Source organism: Ranitomeya variabilis, chromosome 3 (assembly GCF_051348905.1).
Source record: "Ranitomeya variabilis isolate aRanVar5 chromosome 3, aRanVar5.hap1, whole genome shotgun sequence".
NCBI lineage: Eukaryota > Metazoa > Chordata > Amphibia > Anura > Dendrobatidae > Ranitomeya > Ranitomeya variabilis.
This window is the reverse complement of record NC_135234.1, coordinates 574,169,659-574,190,967: the sequence shown is the minus strand read 5'-3', so window position 1 is coordinate 574,190,967 and position 21,309 is coordinate 574,169,659. Positions and strand designations below refer to the sequence as shown.

The following is a 21,309-nucleotide window of genomic DNA, read 5'->3' as shown; positions in this document are numbered from 1 at the left end:
CATCTCTCATCTTTTGCAGTCGACCCAATCTCATCCCACCTCATCACAAACCTCACCGGTCTTCATCCCCACCCTAACCCATCTCTTCAACCTATCACTAACAACAGGTGTTTCCCCCTCATGCTTCAAACATGTCTCAGTCACACCCATCCACAAAAAGAACTCCCTTGACACATCTTCTGAGTCTATCTATCGCATCATACCACTTCTCCCCTATGCCTCAAAACTACTGTAACATGTCCATCTTGAACTGACCTCCCACCTCTCTTCCTGCTCCCTCATTGACCACTTACAGTCTGGCTTCTGACTGCATCATTCCACTGAAACTGCCCTGACTAAAGTACCCAATGACCAACTAACTGCCAAATCCAAGCCACACTACTGTCCTCCTCCACCTTGACCGGTCATCTGCTTTTGACAAAGTCGACCATTCCCTCTTACTACAGATTCTCTCATCTCTTGGCATCACAGACTTGGCTCTATTTTAGATCTCTTCATATCTAACGGACCGGACATTCAGTATCTCCCACTCACACACCACCTCCTCTTCTCTCCCCCTATCTGTTGGTGGCCCCCAAGTTTCAGTTCTAGGACCCTCACTCTTCTCCATCTACACCTTTGGCTTGGGACAACTCACAGAGTCCCATGGCTTTCAGTATTATCTCTATGCTTATGACACACAGATCTACCTCTCTGGACCCGACATCACCTCCTTGTTAACCAGAATGCCACAATGTCTGTCTACCATTTCATCTTTCTTCTCTGCTCAATTTCTTAAACTTAACATGGACAAAACAAAATTCATCATCTTTCCCCCATCTCACTCAACCCGACCCCAACACACCTATCCATTAAAGTAAATGGCTGCTCACTCTTATATATTATATTTCTTAATCAAGAATCTGCAAAAACATTAGTTGAATATTCTCATCAGCTCCCGGCTCGACTACTTCAACCTCCTGATCTGTGGTCTCCCTTCTAACACTGTTGCACACCTCCAATCTATCCTCAACTCTGCTGCCCGACTAATCCACCTGTCTCCCTCTATTCCTTGGCTTCTCCTATATGTCAATCCCTTCACTGGCTCCCCATTGCCCAGAGACTCCAGTTCAAAACATTAACCATGGTATACAAAACCATCCACAACCTGTCTCCTCCATATATCTGTGACAGTCTCCTGGCCGGTACTTACCTGGACGCAACCACCGATCCTCACAAGATATCCTTCTCTACTCCCCTCTTATCTCCTCTTCCTACAATCACATACAAGATTTCTCCCGCACGCCCCCCCCCCCCTACTCTGTAGCTCTCTACCCCAACATATCAGACTCTTGCCTACCGTGGAAACCTTCAATAGGAACCTGAAGACCTACTTCTTCCGACAAGCCTACAACCTACAGTAACCATCGTTCCACCGTACCGCTGCACGACCAGCTCTACCCTCACCTACTGTATCCTCACCTATCCCTTGTAGCCTGTGAGCCATCACGGGCAGGGTTCTCTCTCCTCCTGTATCAGTCAGTGACTTGTATAGTTTATGATTATTGTACTTGATTTTTATTATGTATACCACTTTTCACATGTAAAGAGCCATGGAATTAATGGCGCTATAATAATAAATAATAATAATTCAAATTAAATAATGCTACAATACTCTAAAGCTATAGCTAAAGTTTCCTTCCTTTGAGAAAAAAAAAAGACTTCATATACTGTGCTCAGTCTGCATCTAAATATCTTGGTCATAGGGCTTGTTGGCATACCCTCCACCAATGGATGTTACCCAGTTGCCCCTTAAATTTTTTTGCAGACGGATAGCATGTCTGAGGTTGGTCTTATTTTCAATCTAAACATGGACATTCAAGGTATGGTGTCTGCAAAAAATGGATGGATGCCATCAGTGTTTCACCGATGTGCGTGATTTTTCACAGACTAATGCTGGCAAAAGCTTGGAAACCTCTATCAGTTTTTTCACAAATAAGAAAAATGGATGAAAAAAATTGACAAAAAAAGGACCATAAGCAGATGAAAAATGAGATCCAGAATGAGAAGAAAAAAAACCACATGAATTTGGTCTTACCCCAGACTTATAAACATTAATAAACATACATTGGCAACTAATTGATCTCTTCAAGAAACAGAATTTTTTTTTCGGTTACTAAACAGATGTAAACAAGGTAGCTCATGTAGTAAAAAGTCTTCTTACCACTTGCTCAGATTCCAATAGTTCGGTTTTGACTCTTGCTGCCGGCATCCCGTCCAGCATTAACATTCTTTGCTCAACTATATCTGTTGTAAAAGAGAAAAAAAAAAAGAATTTGTGAACAAAAGAGCTTTTTATGTGTCCGATATTGAAAACATCAATAAAATATAAAAGAAACCGGAAAAGAGAGCCACTTTTATAATAAATTACTCTGTGGGATGGTAATAATTAGAAATAAACGGTCATGAGAGTCTTGTAAAGCAGAAGGTTAGGCTTTATTAAAACCAAATTTATGAACTATGCCCCAAGTGTATGCTTAGATAAATGAAAAGTATCAATTGCCACATATATCCCACTCTTATGACTTATGTTTGGCAGAGTAACCTGTGTATAAACTGCTTACGTGTTGCACAACTGCATGTCTAACCAGTTCTCTTCGCATCCATCAGTTCAACAATTTTGTAAGCATCTCTTACGTAAATGGTTAAGCAGGTAAGATAAAAAAGTCCAGGAAAACTAGGTTTGCTACATTATAATTGTGACAATATGAAATTATGAAATCTGTATCTCTTTACAGTGATTTATTTAAAAAAATTATTGTTGTATTTTTGGAAGAGCAATGTAGGTCACCAAATAGTCTAATAGTCAGGTACTTATACAAACTGGGGAAGATAGCGTCCCCCTCCTCTATTAACTTAAGATGCTGTGGTCACTACTGACAACTACATCAAAGAGGTTAATTATCAGAAACCAACCTAATTCACATGTGTAGAGCCTAACAACATTATCTATCCAGACACACACACACACACTTTACTATCCTTATTTTATAGCTTCAATAAATTCCAGAGCACTTTGCAGGATCCCTGAAGCTCACAATTCCTTATATCAGTATGACTTTGGTGAGTGGGAGGAAACTGGAGTACCTAGAGGAAACCAACACATACACAAGGACAACATATGAACTCTCCTAACCACTGATCCACTGTGCGGTCTATGACATGAATGGGATAGTTGTAAACACAAAAAAATTATATTCAGATTATAATGCATTTGAATCGATGCAATTTCTTACAGAGGTCAATGTGAGTTAAAAAGGACCTTTCATTGGACTTTGTAATTAATACTGAGTACCTCTTCAAATAGGAGCTGCTTCACTGATTCTGGAATGTTTTTTTCTTTTTCTTCTGTGTACTTCTGTTCCAAAGTTATGCTGTCTGGTAAATCAAGGTACAGAGTATTCCTTCAACCAACTGAAGGTATTCCACAGAACTCTGTGGGGACAATGGCATGACTGTGTTTTGACTAGCTAGTAACAGAGGAGAAAAGCAAATGCCATAACCATTAGTTGGTTGAAGGAAAAATTTGGAAAAATTGCACCTTTTTATCAGGAATAGAGTTATAACTTTGAAATGGAGGGGCACAAGAGAAAAATAAAATCTGTTTCAGAATCAGTGGATTAGCACCAATTAGAGGGGGTAATCAGTTTAAACCTACAGACTGCAAAGCATGTCCTATAAGGAACGAATAAAGGATCTGGGAAAGTTTAGCTTGCAAAAAAGAAGGCTAAGAGGAGACTTAATAGCTGTCTACAAATATCTGAAGGGATGTCAGTGTAGAGGGATCATCATTATTCTCATTTGCAGATGGAAACAGAGAAGCAATGGGATGAAACTGAAAGGGAGAAGACACGGATTAGATACTACAAAAATACATTTTGAAAGTGAGGGTGATCAATGAGTGGAACAGCTGCCAGGAGAGATGATGAGTTCTCCTTCAATGGAAGTCTTCAAACAGAGGCTGGACAGACGTCTGTCTGAGATGGTTTAGTGAGTCCTGAATTGAGAAGGGGGTTGGACACAATGACCCTTGAAGTCCTTCCAACTCTAACACTCTATGATTCTAGGAGAATTTCACAATTTTCAAACTTTGAATTCTTATGCCCTTAAATCAGATAGTTATGGCACACAAAATAGATAATACACATTATCCACTTATCTACTTTAACCCCTTCATGACCTTGCCGTTTTTTGCAATTCTGACCAGTGTCCCTTTATGAGGTAATAACTCAGGAACGCTTCAACGGATCCTAGCGATTCTGAGATTGTTTTTTCGTGACATAGTGGGCTTCATGTTAGTGGTAAATTTAGGTCGATAATTTCTGAGTTTATTTGTGAAAAAAACGGAAATTTGGCAAAAATTTTGAAAATTTCGCAATTTTCACATTTTGAATTTTTATTCTGTTAAACCAGAGAGTTATGTGACACAAAATAGTTAATAAATAACATTTCCCACATATCTACTTTACATCAGCACAATTTTGGAAACAAATTTTTTTTTTGCTAGGAAGTTATAAGGGTTAAAATTTGACCAGTGATTTCTCATTTTTACAACAAAATTTACAAAACCATTTTTTTTAGGGACCACCTCACATTTGAAGTCAGTTTGAGGGTTCTATATGGCTGAAAATACCCAAAAGTGACACCATTCTAAAAACTGCACCCCTCAAGGTGCTCAAAACCACATTCAAGAAGTTTATTAACCCTTCAGGTGTTTCACAGCAGCAGAAGCAACATGGAAGTAAAAAATGAACATTTAACTTTTTAGTCACAAAAATGATCTTTTAGCAACAATTTTTTATTTTCCCAAGGGTAAAAGGAGAAACTGGACCACGAACGTTGTTGTCCAATTTGTCCTGAGTACGCTGATACCTCATATGTGGGGGTAAACCACTGTTTGGGCGCACGGCAGGGCTCGGAAGGGAAGGAGCGCCATTTGACTTTTTGAATGAAAAATTGGCTCCAATCTTTAGCGGACACCATGTCGCATTTGGAGAGCCCCCGTGTGCCTAAACATTGGAGCTCCCCCACAAGTGACCACATTTTGGAAACTAGACCCCCCAAGGAACTTATCTAGAAGCATAGTGAGCACTTTAAACCCCCAGGTGCTTCACAAATTGATCCGTAAAAATGAAAAAGTACTCTTTTTTCACAAAAAAATTATTTTAGCCTCAATTTTTTCATTTTCACATGGGCAACAGGATAAAATGGATCCTAAATTTTGTTGGGCAATTTCTCCTGAGTACACCAATACCTCACATGTGGGGGTAAACCACTGTTTGGGCACATGGTAAGGCTCAGAAGGGAAGGAGCGCCATTTGACTTTTTGAATGAAAAATTATCTCCATCGTTAGCGGACACCATGTCGCGTTTGGAAAGCCCCTGTGTGCTTAAACATTGGAGCTCCTCCACAAGTGACCCCATTTTTGAAACTAGAGCCCCCAAGGAACTCATCTAGAGGCATAGTGAGCACTTTAAACCCCCAGGTGCTTCACAAATTGATCCGCAAAAATGAAAAAGTACTTTTTTTTCACACAAAATTTCTTTTAGCCTCAATTTTTTCATTTTCACATGGGCAACAGGATAAAATGGATCCTAAAATTTGTTGGGCAATTTCTCCTGAGTATGCCGATACCTCATATGTGGGGGTAAACCACTGTTTGGGTGCACGGCAAGGCTCGGAAGGGGAGGCGTGCCATTTGACTTTTTGAATGGAAAATTAGCTCCAATCGTTAGCGGACACCATGTCGCGTTTGGAGAGCCCCTGTGTGCCTAAACATTGGAGCTCCCCTACAAGTGACCCCATTTTGGAAACTAGACCCCCCAAGGAACTTATCTAGATGCATAGTGAGCACTTATAACCCCCAGGTGCTTCACAGAAGTTTATAACGCAGAGCCATGAAAATAAAAAATAATTTTTCTTTTCTCAAAAATGATTTTTTAGCCCACAATTTTTTATTTTCCCAAGGGTAACAGGAGAAATTGGACCCCAAAAGTTGTTGTCGAGTTTCTCCTGAGTACGCTGATACCCCATATGTGGGGGTAAACCACTGTTTTGGCACACGTCGGGGTTCGGAAGGGAAGTAGTGACGTTTTGAAATGCAGACTTTGATGGAATGCTCTGCGGGCGTCAGGTTGCGTTTGCAGAGCCCCTGATGTGCCTAAACAGTAGGAACTCCCCACAAGTGACTCCATTTTGGAAACTAGACCCCCAAGGGAACTTATCTAGATGTGTGGTGAGCACTTTGAACCCCCAAGTGCTTCACAGAAGTTTATAACGCAGAGCCGTGAAAATAATAAATGTGTTTCCTTTCCTCAAAAATATTTTTTTAGCCCAGAATTTTTTTATTTTTGCAAGAGTAACAGGAGAAATTGGACCCCAAAAGTTGTTGTCCAGTTTCTCCTGAGTACGCTGATACCCCATATGTGGGGGTAAACCACTGTTTGGGCACATGCCGGGGCTCGGAAGGGAAGTAGTGACGTTTTGGAATGCAGACTTTGATGGAATGGTCTGCGGGCATCATGTTACGTTTGCAGAGCCCCTGATATGCCTAAACAGTAGAAACCCCCCACAAGTGACCCCATTTTGGAAACTAGACCCCCCAAGGAACTTATCTAGATGTGTGGTGAGCACGTTCAACCCCCAAGTGCTTCACAGAAGTTTACAACGCAGAACCGTGAAAATAAAAAATCATTTTTCTTTCCTCAAAAAAGATGTTTTAGCAAGCAATTTTTTATTTTCACAAGGGTAACAGGAGAATTTGGACCCCAATATTTGTTGCCCAGTTTGTTGTGAGTACGCTGATACCCCATATGTGGGGGTAAACCACTGTTTGGGCACACGTCAGGGCTCGGAAGGGAAGTAGTGACATTTGAAATGCAGACTTTGATGGAATGGTCTGCGGGCGTCACATTGCATTTGCAGAGCCCCTGATGTGCCTAAACAGTAGAAACACCCCACAAGTGACCCCATTTTGGAAACTAGACCCCCGAAGGAACTTATCTAGCTGTGTGGTAAGCACTTTCAACCCCCAAGTGCTTCACAGAAGTTTATAACGAAGAGCCGTGAAAATAAAAAATAATTGTTCTTTCCTCAAAAATTATGTTTTAGCAAGTAATTTTTTATTTTTGCAAGGGTAACAGGAGAAATTGGACCCCAACAGTTGTTGCCCAGTTTGTCCTGAGTACGCTGGTACCCCAAATGTGGTGGTAAACCACTGTTTGGGCGCACGTCAGGGCTTGGAAGGGCGGGAGCACCATTTGACTTTTTGAACGCAAGATTGGCTGGAATCAATGGTGGCGCCATGTTGCGTTTGGAGACCCCTGATGTGCCTAAACAGTGGAAACCCCTCAATTCTAACTCCAACACTAACCCCAACACACCCCTAATCCTAATCCCAACTGTAGCCATAACCCTAATCACAACCCTAACCCCAACACACCCCTAACCACAACCCTAACCGCAACACAACCGTAACCCTAATTCCAACCCTAATCCTAACCCTAATCCCAACCGTAACCCTAATCCCAACCCTAACCACAACTGTAACCCCAACACACCCCTAACCCTATCCGTAACCCTAACCACAAGCCTAATCTTAACCCTATTTCAAACCCTAGCCCTAATTCCAACCCTAACTCTAAGGCTATGTGCCCACGTTGCGGATTCGTGTGAGATTTTTCCGCACGATTTTTGAAAAATCTGCAGGTAAAAGGCACTGCGTTTTGCCTGCGGATTTACAGCAGATTTCCAGTGTTTTTTTGTGCGGATTTCACCTGCGGATTCCTATTGAGGAACAGGTGTAAAACGCTGCGGAATCCGCACAAAGAATTGACATGCTGCGGAAAATACAATGCAGCGTTTCTGCACGGAATTTTCCGCACCATGGGCACAGCGGATTTGGTTTTCCTTAGGTGTACATGGTACTGTAAACCTGATGGAAAACTGCTTCGAATTCGCAGCGGCCAATCCGCTGCGGATCCGCGGCCAATCCGCTGCGAATCCGCTGCAGATCCGCTGCGGATCCGCGGCCGATCCGCGGCCGATCCGCGGCCGATCCGCGGCCGATCCGCGGCCGATCCGCTGCCGATCAGCTGCCGATCAGCTGCCGATCCGCTGCGGATCCGCTGCCGATCCGCTGCGGATCCGCGGCCGATCCGCTGCGGATCCGCGGCCGATCCGCTCTGTGTGCACATGCCATAACCCTACCCCTAACCCTAACCCTACCCGTAACCCTAACCCTACCCCTAACCCTACCCCTAGTTCTAACCCTAGTTCTAACCCTAACCCTAGTGGAAAAAGAAAAAAAAAATATTTTCTTTATTTTATTATTGTCCCTACCTATGGGGGTGATAAAGGGGGGGTTTATTTATTGTTTTTTTATTTTGATCACTGTGGTAGAACCTACCACAGCGATCAAAATGTACTTGTAACGAATCTGCCAGCCGGCAGATTCTTTGGGCGCACTGAGCATGCGCCCGCCATCTTGGAAGATGGCGGCACCCAGGGAGAAGACGGACCGACTTCGGGAGGATCGGTAAGTATGAGGGGATGGTGGGGGGGTGGATCGGAGCACAGGGGGGGGGATCGGAGGACGGGGGGAGCGGACAGGAGCACGGGGGAGCGGACAGGAGCACGGGGGAGCGAACAGGGGGACGGAGGGGGGTACCGGACAGAACGGAGGACTGGGGAGGAGATCGGGGGCGGTGGGGGGGGCCAGAACATGATTTCCAGCCATGGCAGATGTTATTGCAGCATCGGCCATGGCTGGATTGCAATATTTCACCATTTTCATAGGTGAAATATTGCAAATTGCTCTGATTGGCTGTTGCACTTTCAACAGCCAATCAGAGCGATCGTAGCCACGTGGGGGCAAAGCCACCCCCCCTAGGCTGAAGTACAACTCCCCCTCTCCCTGCAGATCGGGTAAAATAGGAATTAACCCTTTCACCCGATCTGCAGGGATGCGATCATTCCATGACGCCACATAGGCGTCATGGGTCGGGAAGGGGATTCTAGGAGAATTTCACAATTTTCAAACTTTGAATTCTTATGCCCTTAAATCAGATAGTTATGGCACACAAAATAGATAATACACATTATCCACTTATCTACTTTAAATCAGCACAAATTTTGAAACAAATTTTTTTCTAATTAAGTTATAATGGTTAAAAGTTGACCGGCGATCTCATTTTTACAACAAAATTTACAAAACCATTTTTTTTTTAGGGACCACATCACATTTTAAGTGACTTTGAGAGGTCTATAAGACAGAAAATAAAAAAGGGTACCATTCTAAAAACTGCACCCCTCAAGGTTCTCAAAACCACATTCAAGAAGTTTATTATCCATTCAGGTGCTTCACAGCAACTGAAGCAATGTGGAAGGAAAAAATGAAAAAATTAACATTTAACCATTTCACAGAAATGTTACTTTAGACCCAATTTTTTAAATTTCACAAAAACTACTGGAAAAAATGGACCCCAAAATGTGTTGTGCATATTCTCTTGAGCACACCGATACCTCATATGTGGGGGAAAACTACTGTTTGGGAGCACGGCAGGGCTCGGAAGGAAATGGGCGCAATTTAAATTTTTGAATGCAAAATTTGCTGAAATCATTAAGCCATGTCACATTTGTAGAGCCCCTGATGTGCTTAAACAGTGGAAACCCCCCAAAAGTGACCCCATTTTGGAAACTAGACCCCCCAGAGAAGTTATGTAGATGTGTGGTGAGCACTTTGAAGGTGCCTCACAGAACTTTATAACAGAGTCATGGAAATAAAAAATCAGATTTTTTTTCCACAAAAATGATCTTTTACCCAAAATTTTTTATTTTCACAAAAAAAAAAGCAACAACCGGAGGTAGTTTACTGATATGCGTCAGCGATCAGTGTTTGATGGCTGTGGGAAGCACACATACTGATGTGATTTGCTTCTGAAACTGACACTAACCCTAACTAAATTCAGTAAAAAATATGACGTTTACTACAGTATATTTTACTGGTACTAATCTAAATTGTTTTTAAACAAATTTAAACTAAAAAAAAAAGCAACAACCGGAGGCCATTAACTGATGTGCATCAGCGATCAGTGCTCAATGACTGTAGGACAGACTGTAGAAACACACAGATGATTTTTTTTTAACGCTGACACTAACTCATTTGTAAAAAAAAACCTGTAGTAGATGATTACTACAGTATATTTTACTTTCCCTAATGTAAATTTTTTGATTCTCTTTTCACACAACAAAAGAAACCCCAAGAACCGGAGTGATTAGCGCTCGACAGCTGTAGGAGGCATGGATGATTCAGGGCGGTCACTGCCAGGTCACACAAAGTCTGTGCGATGTCATCATCGATCACACCAATCACAGCTGGTCGTAATGATGCCGGCGTTGCTAGTCTCCAGCCTATGATCGGGGATCTTACAGCACCAATCGTAAGCTGGACATCAGTGTTTCAGTGAAACACTGAGAAACACTGTGATTGGCTGTTCAGAATTGAACAGTCAATCACAGCGACCATAGTTGCGGTGTGGTATCGCCACTCCTTGGGATGAAGGCACCATGTTCCCTGCTGTGACAAACAGTAGGGACAATCATGCAATCATCGTGCACTTAGTCACCGCATCGGTCGGGAAGGGGTTCAACAAAAAAAAAAAAATTCAATGAAAGGTCCTCTTTAAAGGGCACCTTTCCAGCTTTCCATGGAGAATGCACCAGAGGTGGGTTTGGAATATCTGCCGGGGACAATGGAAACTTCCACTGCAAGACAATACTGCAATGCTAACACAATGGGGATTTTTCCATTATGCGTAAAGTAGGATTTACAGTGTTTACTTGAAAAATGTCTGACTAGATGGTGTTACATCAATACTCGAGTTAGAAAAGGATTCTTAAATGTCTGCTTGACTTAGGCTACTTTCACACTAGCGTTAACTGCATTACGTCGCAAATCCGTTTTTTTGCCGAAAAAACGGATGCGTCAAAAAAGTGAAAAACGTATGCAACGCATACAGCATTTCGACGGATCCGTCGCAAATCCGTTAAACGTTTCCGTCGAAAATACTGGATGCGTTGCATACGTTGCATCCGTTTTTACCAGCCGTTGCATCCGTTTTTACGACTGATCCGTTTTTAAAAGGGAGGCTCCCAAATTTGATTGGCTACTGGAAAATATGGAAAACTATATAGTTACTGTTTTTACAGCCCATCTTTGAGGGTTTTAGTTTTGTGGCAGCGATGGAAGGTGTTCTTGTGAGCATTGCTAGTTTGGTTACCGACATTATCTTTGAGACGAATCGCCTGGATATCATAGTGCGGGAGAAGGAGGCGGCAGCGGAAAAACGGAGGATGCTTCTGCAGCAACGGAGACGGAGGCGACTCTGGATACATCCGATTAATGAACTACGGATGATGATAAAGGGATCCAAACCCTAACCCTACCCCTAACCTCACCCCTAACCGTTTAATGAACATTTTCTGACAGTCATAGTGCCACGTATTTCAGTGCCACGTATTTCAGTGCCACGTATTTAAGTGTCACGTATTTAAGTGTCACGTATATAAGTGCCACGTATTTCAGTGCCACGTATTTCAGTGCCACGTATTTCAGTGCCACGTATTTCAGTGCCACGTATATAAGTGCCACGTATTTCAGTGCCACGTATATAAGTGCCACGTATATAAGTGCCATGTATATAAGTGCCACGTATAACCACGTAGTTCTAGTATTTATAGTACGTGGCACTTATATACGTGGCACTTATATACGTGGCACTTATATACGTGGCACTTAAATACGTGGCTGGCTGGGGTCTTGTGGCTGGCAGTCTTCTCTCTGGGTCTTGCTGGCATATGTGGGGTTGAAGGCCCAGGCCAGGTTTATATAGATTTGGGGGTGTCTGGCCAATTGGCAACAAAATCCAGCTTCTGAGCATGCTCAGTGCAAAAAAACGTATTGCAGCGCTGCATTGCATCGTACGACGTGTCCCGACGCATCCGTCGCTCATAGGCTTCCATTGTAGCCAACGACGTATGCCACAGGATGCGTCGCGACACGTTTTTTAGGCGGAGACAAAAAACGTTACAAGCAACGTTTTTTGCCGACGACGTGTGGCCAAATTTCGACGCATCCGTCGTAAAACGGACACGACGTATGCCAATCCGTCGCAATACGTCGCCAATACAAGTCTATGGGGAAAAAACGCATCCAGCAAAAACTTTTGCTGGATGCGTTTTTTTCTGAAAAAAGACGTTTTGAGACGTAATGCAGTTAACGCTAGTGTGAAAGTAGCCTTAGTAACATAAATCATAACTACAACCTCATCCAAGTACAGAAGAAACCGGCATCAATTTGTCATTCAGAATGTACTAATCCTGCAGTGTTCCTGCTTTGTTAGGCTGCATCACCTGTCCAAAAACGCATCAGTTGTCACCAGGCTTCCCCCCACCATATTACTCCCAAGCGCTGGTTTGATGTCAGATCGGAATGTTACATGAAACCTTGTGATCTGGCCACTGGACCGCCACCTGCACTTGTCTGGTGCGACAACTGTCACACAAGAGGGAACCATACTATTGCAATTAATGGCATAAGTTCATCTATCAGTTTAAACGCCAGATGCAATCGGGATGCAGCACTGGACATATGTTCATGGGGCTGAAGACATACGCATGTCATGTATGCTCCTTTTATGGCTTGCTTCCTGTTGTAGGACTTATAAATTGTTATCCCATTAAAACATTTATCAACTATTCACAGATTAAAAGAATTAATGTTGGGAGTCCAGCTACTGAGACCCCAACTGATCTTGAGAACTAGGGGCCTAAAGTCTCCTGTGTCAATAGAATATTAGTAAGCATCAGTGACCACCACTCCCATAGACAGTAAATGGTCACACATTCTCACTAATGATCTGTTATCATGTTATCCAGCAGTCAGACCCCCAGTGATGATACCACCTAGTAAATATGTGATATACACTATAACGTTTATGGAACAACCCCCATTAGTAACAGTTAATTTTTTTTCTATCAGAATGGAACTTTTTCCATTTTCACTAATAGTATTTTCAAACATACAGTAGATTTCAATTACAATTTCTATATCTATATTTATCTATATTTATTTCTATATATTTATACATATACACACAGTACAGACCAAAAGTTTGGACACCCCTTCTCATTTAAAGATTTTTCTGCGTTTTCATGACTATGAAAATTGTACATTCACACTGAAGGCATCAAAACTATGAATTAACACATGTGGAATTATATACTTAACAAAAAAGTGTGAAACAACTGAAATTATGTCTTATATTATAGGTTCTTCAAAGTAGCCACCTTTTGCTTTGATGACTGCTTTGCACACTCTTGGCATGGCAACACAAGCCTCATTCATACATGAAATAAACACAAGACAAAGCTTTCTTAGTGGAAAAATAAGGCCGTGATGTTTATTTTGGGTTACTCATAAAAAATTAACAAAACATTCCCAGATAAATAAATCATGTAATTTCACCAAATATTCCATAAACCAATCAACCATCCACCCATAGACTGGGCGATTTTCCCACAACATAAACATCACGACAAAGCAAAATTTAAGGGCGGGAGGGTGGGGTCTTCTTTTCTTCAAATGGTACCTCACAATGACTGCACCTTGCCATAACACGGCCATAAATATCCCGGCGACAGCATGGCAACGCACTGACAACCAATTGTCAGTCGTTATAAAACCGCCAAAACAGCTGATTGGAGCCGGATTTACCCAATAGCACAACAAATATAAATACTAAAAACATCAAATTTGGTTAGTAACCAGAAATGACCAATGAACTGTAGAGTCTGTGTGGCCATGTGACCCCCCCTATATTCCCTACGTAAAGTAGGGGGGGGGCTTCCATTCTCCTGATGAGTTTCAAGAGGTAGTCACCGGGAATGGTTTTCACAAAAAAGTGTGAAACAACTGAAAATATGTCTTATATTCTAGGTTCTTCAAAGTAGCCACATTTTGCTTTGATGACTGCTTTGCACACTCTTGGCATTCTCTTGATCAGCTTGAAGAGGTAGTCACCGGGAATGGTTTTCACTTCGCAGGTGTGCCCTGTCAGGTTTAATAAGTGAGATTTCTTGCCTTATAAATGTTGTTGGGACCATCAGTTGTGTTGTGCAGAAGTCTGGTGGATACACAGCTGATAGTCCTACTGAATAGACTGTTAGAATTTGTATTATGGGAAGAAAAAAGCAGCTAAGTAAAGAAAAAGAAGTGGCCATCATTACTTTAAGAAATGAAGGTCAGTCAGTCCGAAAAATTGGGAAAACTTTGAAAGTGTCCCCAAGTGCAGTGCAAAAACCATCAAGCGCTACAAAGAAACTGGCTCACATGAGGACAACCCCAGGAAAGGAAGACCAAGAGTCACCTCTGGTGACTCAGATAAACTTATCCTCAGTAGCAGCCTCAGAAATCGCAGGTTAACAGCGGCTCAGATTAGAGACCAGGTCAATGCCACACAGAGTTCTAGCAGCAGACACATCTCTACAACAACTGTTACGACTTGTTTCCACTTGCGAGAAACACGTCCGTGTCTCGCATATGGAAACCAAGCTCTGGCGCCGGCACTCCAGAGCGGAGCGTGTGGCCGCACAGCAACACATGGAGCTGCACGCTCCGCTCCAATGTGCCGGCGCCAGAGCTTGGTTTCCACTTGCGAGACACGGACGTGTTTCTCCAAGTGGAAACAAGCCCTTAAGAGGAGACTTTGTGCAGCAGGTCTTCATGGTAAAATAGCTGCTAGGAAACCACTGCTAAGGACAGGCAACAAGCAGAAGAGACTTGTTTGGGCTAAAGAACACAAGGAATGGACATCAGACCAGTGGAAATCTGTGCTTTGGTCTGATGAGTCAAAATTTGAGATATTTGGTTCCAACCACCGTGTCTTTGTGCGACGCAGAAAAGGTGAACCGATGGACTCTAAATGCCTGGTTCCCACCATGAAGCATGGAGGTGGAGGTGTGATGGTGTGGGGGTGCTTTGCTGGTGACACTGTTGGGGATTTATTCAAAATTGAAGGCATACTGAACCAGCATGGCTACCAAAGCATCTTGCAGCGGCATGCTATTCCATCCGGTTTGCGTGTAGTTGGACAATCATTTATTTTTCAACAGGACAATGACCCGAAACACACCTCCAGGCTGTGTAAGGGTTATTTGATCAAGGAGAGTGATGGGGTGCTACGTCAGATGACCTAGCCTCCACAGTCACCAGACCTGAACCCAATCGAGATGGTTTGGGGTGAGCTGGACCGCATAGTGAAGGCAAAAGGGTCAACAAGTGCGAAGCAGCTCTGGGAACTCTTTCAAGATTGTTGGAAGACCATTCCCGGTGACTACCTCTTGAAGCTCATCAAGAGAATGCCAAGAGTGTGCAAAGCAGTCATCAAAGCAAAAGGTGGCTACTTTGAAGAACCTAGACTATAAGACATAATTTCAGTTGTTTCACACTTTTTTGTTCAGTACCGTATTTTCCGGCATAAGACGACTTTTTAACCCCTCAAAATCTTCTTAAAAGTCGGGGGTCGTCTCATACGCCGGGTACAGATAAAATGTGCATATGGTGGGTGGGGGGGGGAGTGGTCCCGATGACTAAGACAGGGGGCGTCTCACAGTAAAGTGTGAGTGGAGTATATCCCCCTATTACCTCATTGCGGCAGCGTGGGGGTCTCTGTGCTGGGAGCGGCAGCTCCTCTTCGTGCCGTGGGTGCTCTGTGCTGTGGGGCGGCGGCGCATCTTCGTGCTGTGGGTGCTGTGGGGCGGCGGCGGCGACGCATCGGGCGTCGGGGCTTCTCCGGCATCTCCTCCAGGCCCGGAGGCACCGCCAGCCCCATTGCTTTGATGCGGTGGCCTCCGGGAAAATGGCCGCTGCTCAGATTCAGATCTCGTGTCCCGAGGTCTCGGGAGACAAGATCTGAATCTGAGCATGCGCCGCCCCCAGGGGCCATTTTCCCGGAGGCCACCGCATGGCAGCCTCCGGGAAAATGGCCGCTGCTCAGATTCAGATCTCGTCTCCCGAGATGTCGGGAGACGAGATCTGAATCTGAGCAGCGGCCATTTTCCCGGAGGCCACCGCATCACAGCAATGGGGCTGCCGGACTGCCTCCGGGCCTGGAGGAGATGCCGGAGAAGCCCCGACGCTGCAAGAAGATGCGCCGCCGCCGCCCCACAGCACCCACAGCACAGAGCACCCACGGCACAGAGCACCCACGGCACGAAGAGGAGCTGACGCTCCCAGCACAGAGACCCCCACGCTGCCGCATTGAGGTAATAGGGGGATATACTCCACTCACACTTTACTGTGAGACGCCCCCTGTCTTAGTCATCGGGACCACTCCCCACGCCAAAAGGCACATATTCACCGGCCCTATAAGATGACATACGGCGTATAAGAAGACCCCTAAGTATAAGAAGATTTTATATCTTAACTGGAAAAGTTGGGGGGTCGTCTTATACGCCCAGTCGTCTTATATGCCGGAAAATACGGTATATAATTCCACATGTGTTAATTCATAGTTTTGATGCCTTCAGTGTGCATGTACAATTTTCATCAATTTTCATAGTCATGAAAATACAGAAAAATCTTTAAATGAGAAGGTGTGTCCAAACTTTTGGTCTGTACTGTGCAGATAGATAGATAGATAGATAGATAGATAGATAGATAGATAGATAGACAGTCATGGCCAAAAGTATTGACACCCCTGCAATTCTGTCAGATAATACTCAGCTTCTTCCTGAAAATGATTGCAATCACAAATTCTTTGGTATTATCTTCATTTAATTTGTCTTAACTGAAAAAACACAAAAGAGAATGAAGCAAAAAGCAAAACATTGATCATTTCACACAAAACTCCAAAAATGGGCCAGACAAAAGTATTGGCACCCTCAGCCTAATACTTGGTTGCACAACCTTTAGCCAAAATAACTGCGACCAACCGCTTCCGGTAACCATCAATGAGTTTCTTACAATGCTCTGCTGGAATTTTAGACCATTCTTCTTTGGCAAACTGCTCCAGGTCCCTGATATTTGAAGGGTGCCTTCTCCAAACTGCCATTTTTAGATCTCTCCACAGGTGTTCTATGGGATTCAGGTCTGGACTCATTGCTGGCCACCTTAGAAGTCTCCAGTGCTTTCTCTCAAACCATTTTCTAGTGCTTTTTGAAGTGTGTTTTGGGTCATTGTCCTGCTGGAAGACCCATGACTTCTGAGGGAGACCCAGCTTTCTCACACTGGGCCCTACATTATGCAGCAAAATTTGTTGGTAGTCTTCAGACTTCATAATGCCATGCACACAGTCAAGCAGTCCAGTGCCAGAGGCCGCAAAGCAACCCCAAAACATCAGGGAACCTCCGCCATGTTTGACTGTAGGGACCGTGTTCTTTTCTTTGAATGCCTCTTTTTTTTCTCCTGCAAACTCTATGTTGATGCCTTTGCCCAAAAAGCTCTACTTTTGTCTCATCTGACCAGAGAACATTCTTCCAAAACGTTTTAGGCTTTTTCAGGTAAGTTTTGGCAAACTCCAGCCTGGCTTTTTTATGTCTCAGGGTAAGAAGTGGGGTCTTCCTGGGTCTCCTACCATACAGTCCCTTTTCATTCAGATGCCGATTGATAGTACGGGTTGACACTGTTGTACCCTCGGACTGCAGGGCAGCTTGAACTTGTTTGGATGTTAGTCGAGGTTCTTTATCCGACATCCGCACAATCTTGCGTTGAACTCTCTTGTCAATTTTTCTTTTCCATCCACATCTAGGGAGGTTAGCCACAGTGCCATGGGCTTTAAACTTCTTGATGACACTGTGCACGGTAAACACAGGAACATTCAGGTCTTTGGAGATGGACTTGTAGCCTTGAGATTGCTCATGCTTCCTCACAATTTGGTTTCTCAAGTCCTCAGACAGTTCTTTGGTCTTCTTTCTTTTCTCCATGCTCAATGTGGTATACACAAGGACACAGGACAGAGGTTGAGTCAACTTTAATCCATGTCAACTAGCTGCAAGTGTGATTTAGTTATTGCCAACACCTGTTAGGTGCCACAGGTAAGTTACAGGTGCTGTTAATTACACAAATTAGAGAAGCATCACATGATTTTTTGAACAGTGCCAATACTTTTGTCCACCTCTTTTTTTATGTTTGGTGTGGAATTATATCCAATTTGGCTTTAGGACAATTCTGTTTGTGTTTTTTTCATTTAAGACAAATTAAATGAAGACAATAATACCAAATAATTTGTGTTTGCAATCATTTTCAGGAAGAAACAGTATTATCTGACAGAATTGCAGGGGTGTCAATACTTTTGGCCATGACTGTATATAGCTCTGGCAAAAATTAAGAGACCACTGCAAAATGTTCAGGTTGTCTGATTTTTCTCTTTATAGGTATAATTTAGAGTAAAATGTAAATTGTTCTTTTTTTATAAACTTCTGACAACATGTCTCAGAATTTCCAAGCAATAAATATAGTATTTTTTTCCAAAAAGGAGAAACGGTCAAAATAATAAAAAAAAATAACCAGTGCTTTCAGACCTCAAATAATGCAAAGAAAACAAGTTCATACTTATATAAAAACAACAATACTAATGTTTCAACTCAGGAAGAGTTTAGATATCAATATTTTGTGGAATAACCATGATTTTTAATCACAGCTTTCATATGTCTTTGCATGCTCTCCACCATTCTTTCATACTGCTCCTGGCGCAAAAATTTAAACAGTTCTTCTTTGTTTGACGGCTTGTAACTATACATCATCCTCTTGATTACATTCCAGAGGTTTTCAATGGGGTTCAGGTCTGGAGATTGGGCTGCCGATGACAGCATTTTGATGTGATCTCTTAATTTTTGCCAGAGCTGTATGTATATTAAATATATATGGGGGAAATAAGTATTTGATCCCTTGCTGATTTTGTAAGTTTGCCCACTGACAAAGACATGAACAGTCTATAATTTTAAGGGTAGGTTAATTTTAACATTGAGGACAGAATATCAAAAATAAAATCTAGAAAATCACTGTATAAATATAAATGTATTTTCATTTTGCAGTGAGAAATAAGTATGTGATCATTCTGGCAAACAAGACTTACTACTCGTTGGTAAAACCCCTGTTGGCAAGCACAGCAGTCAGACTTTTTTGTAGTTGATGATGAGGTTTGCTCACATGTCAGGAGGAATTTTGGTCCACTCCTCTTTGCAGATCATCTCTAAATCATTAAGATTTTGAGGTTGTTGCTTGCCAACTCGGAGCTTCAACTCACTCCATAAGTATTCTATGGGATTAAGGTTTAGAGACTGACTAGGCCACTCCATAACCTTAATGTTCTTTTTTAACCACTCCTTTGTTGCCTTGGCTGTATGTTTTGGGTCATTGTCTTGCTGGAAGACCCAACCATTTTAATGTCCTGGCGGAGGGAAGGAGGTTGTCACTCAGGATTTTACAGTACATGGCTCCATCCATTCTCTCATTGATGTGGTGAAGTAGTCCTGTGCCCTTAGAGAAACACCACCAAAACATAATGTTTCCACCTCCATGATTGATAGTGGGGGCAGTGTTCTTTAGGTCATAGGCAGCATTTCTGTTCCTCCAAGCACAGTGAGTTGAGTTAATGCCAAAGACCTCAATTTTTGTCTCATCTGACCACAGCACCTTGATAAACTTCAGACGGGCCTGCACATGTGCCTTCTTGCGGACACTGCAGGATTTTAAACCTTTATGGCGTAATGTGTTACCAATGGTTTTCTTGGTGACTGTGGTCCCAGCTGCCTTGAAATTATTAACAACTTCTCCCATGTAGTTTTAGGCTGATCATTTTGTATTTCTCCCATTTTTCTTACTATTGCACCAGCAGTTGTCTCCTCTCCCAGCGCCTTACTTATGGTTTTGTAGCCCATTCCAGATTTGTGCAGGTCTATGATCTTGTCCCTGACATCCTTATAAAGCTCTTTGGTATTGCCCATGTTTTAGAGGTTAGAGTCTGACTGATTAATTGAGTCTGTGGACAGGAGTCTTTTATAAAGGTGACTATGTAACACAGCTGTCTTTAACGCAGGTAATGAGTTGATTAGGAGCGTCTAACTGGTCTGTAGGAGCCAGAACTCTTAATGGTTGGTAGGGGATCAAATACTTATTTCTCACTGCAAAAGGCTAATAAATTTATATAATTAATACAATGTGATTTTCTGGATTTTACTTTTGATATTCTATCTCTCAATGTTAAAATTAACCTACCCTTAAAATTATAGACTGTTGATGTCTTTGTCAGTGGGCAAACTTACAAAATCAGCAAGATATCAAATAATTATTTCCTTCACTGTATCAGCAATGCACAAATCAGTAATACATATGGTAGATGGACATACAAATCTATGGTCACATTTTGTATCACAATGATTTTAAGAAATCTAAGGGTACGTTCAAATGACTATTTTTGGTTCAAGTGAGGCCAGTTAAAAAATACTAACCTCACACAGATGGCACATTAATCTATGTTGTTTAATTGAACAGCTCAGATGACAGTTTTTTCGCACAATGTCTTTGGGGGGGAAAAACTGCAGCATGGACTTAATCTAGACTGTATTTTGGATGAGACTAATCAAGTCTATCAAATCCCATATGGATCATCTGTATTGCATCCTATTTTTACAGATACATTGCAATTATTCATTTCAGCATAAGACTCAATACAACATTCAGTTATGACAAGTGATGAGCGAGCATGCTCGGGTGTTATCAGAGTGCCTTCGGAATGACGGAATAATATGTTCGAGTCCCTGCGGATGCATAACGCACGGCTGTAAGATAGCCGCCACACATGTAGGGATTTCCTGTTTGTAAGGCAATCCGTGCATATACTGCGGCTGTCTAACAGCCACGAGACATGCTGCCGCAGGGTCTCAAGCATATTCGAGCACACCCAAGATACTCGGATAACACCCGAGCACATTCGCTTATCACTAGTTATGACACGTTTCAGCTCATCCCAAGCTTTTATGAACGGATGGCCTGAAACAGGCCCCACCTAAATATTGTACCAAGTCTTATGCTGAAATTAATAAAACATTATATGGAACCTACTGTACGTGAGTGTTGGGAACTCTTTGAAGTTCATTTCTTGATTCCCTCCATACACAGAATCAAGGAGTAGACTGGCAATCATCAGTCTTGTAGCACACCTATAGGTCTGATAACGCCATTATCCTGCAGATGCAGGGCTAATCTGCAT

At 42.7% G+C, this 21,309-nt stretch overlaps 1 protein-coding gene across 2 annotated transcripts in view; it reads right to left on the bottom strand.

The window, feature by feature from the left end:
* KLF12 (KLF transcription factor 12) overlaps window positions 1–21,309 on the bottom strand; it is a 315,189-nt gene that overhangs the window by 147,840 nt on the left and 146,040 nt on the right. For both annotated transcript variants that reach the window (XM_077297246.1, XM_077297245.1), the window contains exon 2: window positions 2,204–2,286. In XM_077297246.1, the coding sequence (XP_077153361.1) occupies window positions 2,204–2,269 (66 nt within the window). In that variant the 5' untranslated portion in view covers window positions 2,270–2,286. The remainder of the gene's footprint in view (window positions 1–2,203; window positions 2,287–21,309) is intronic.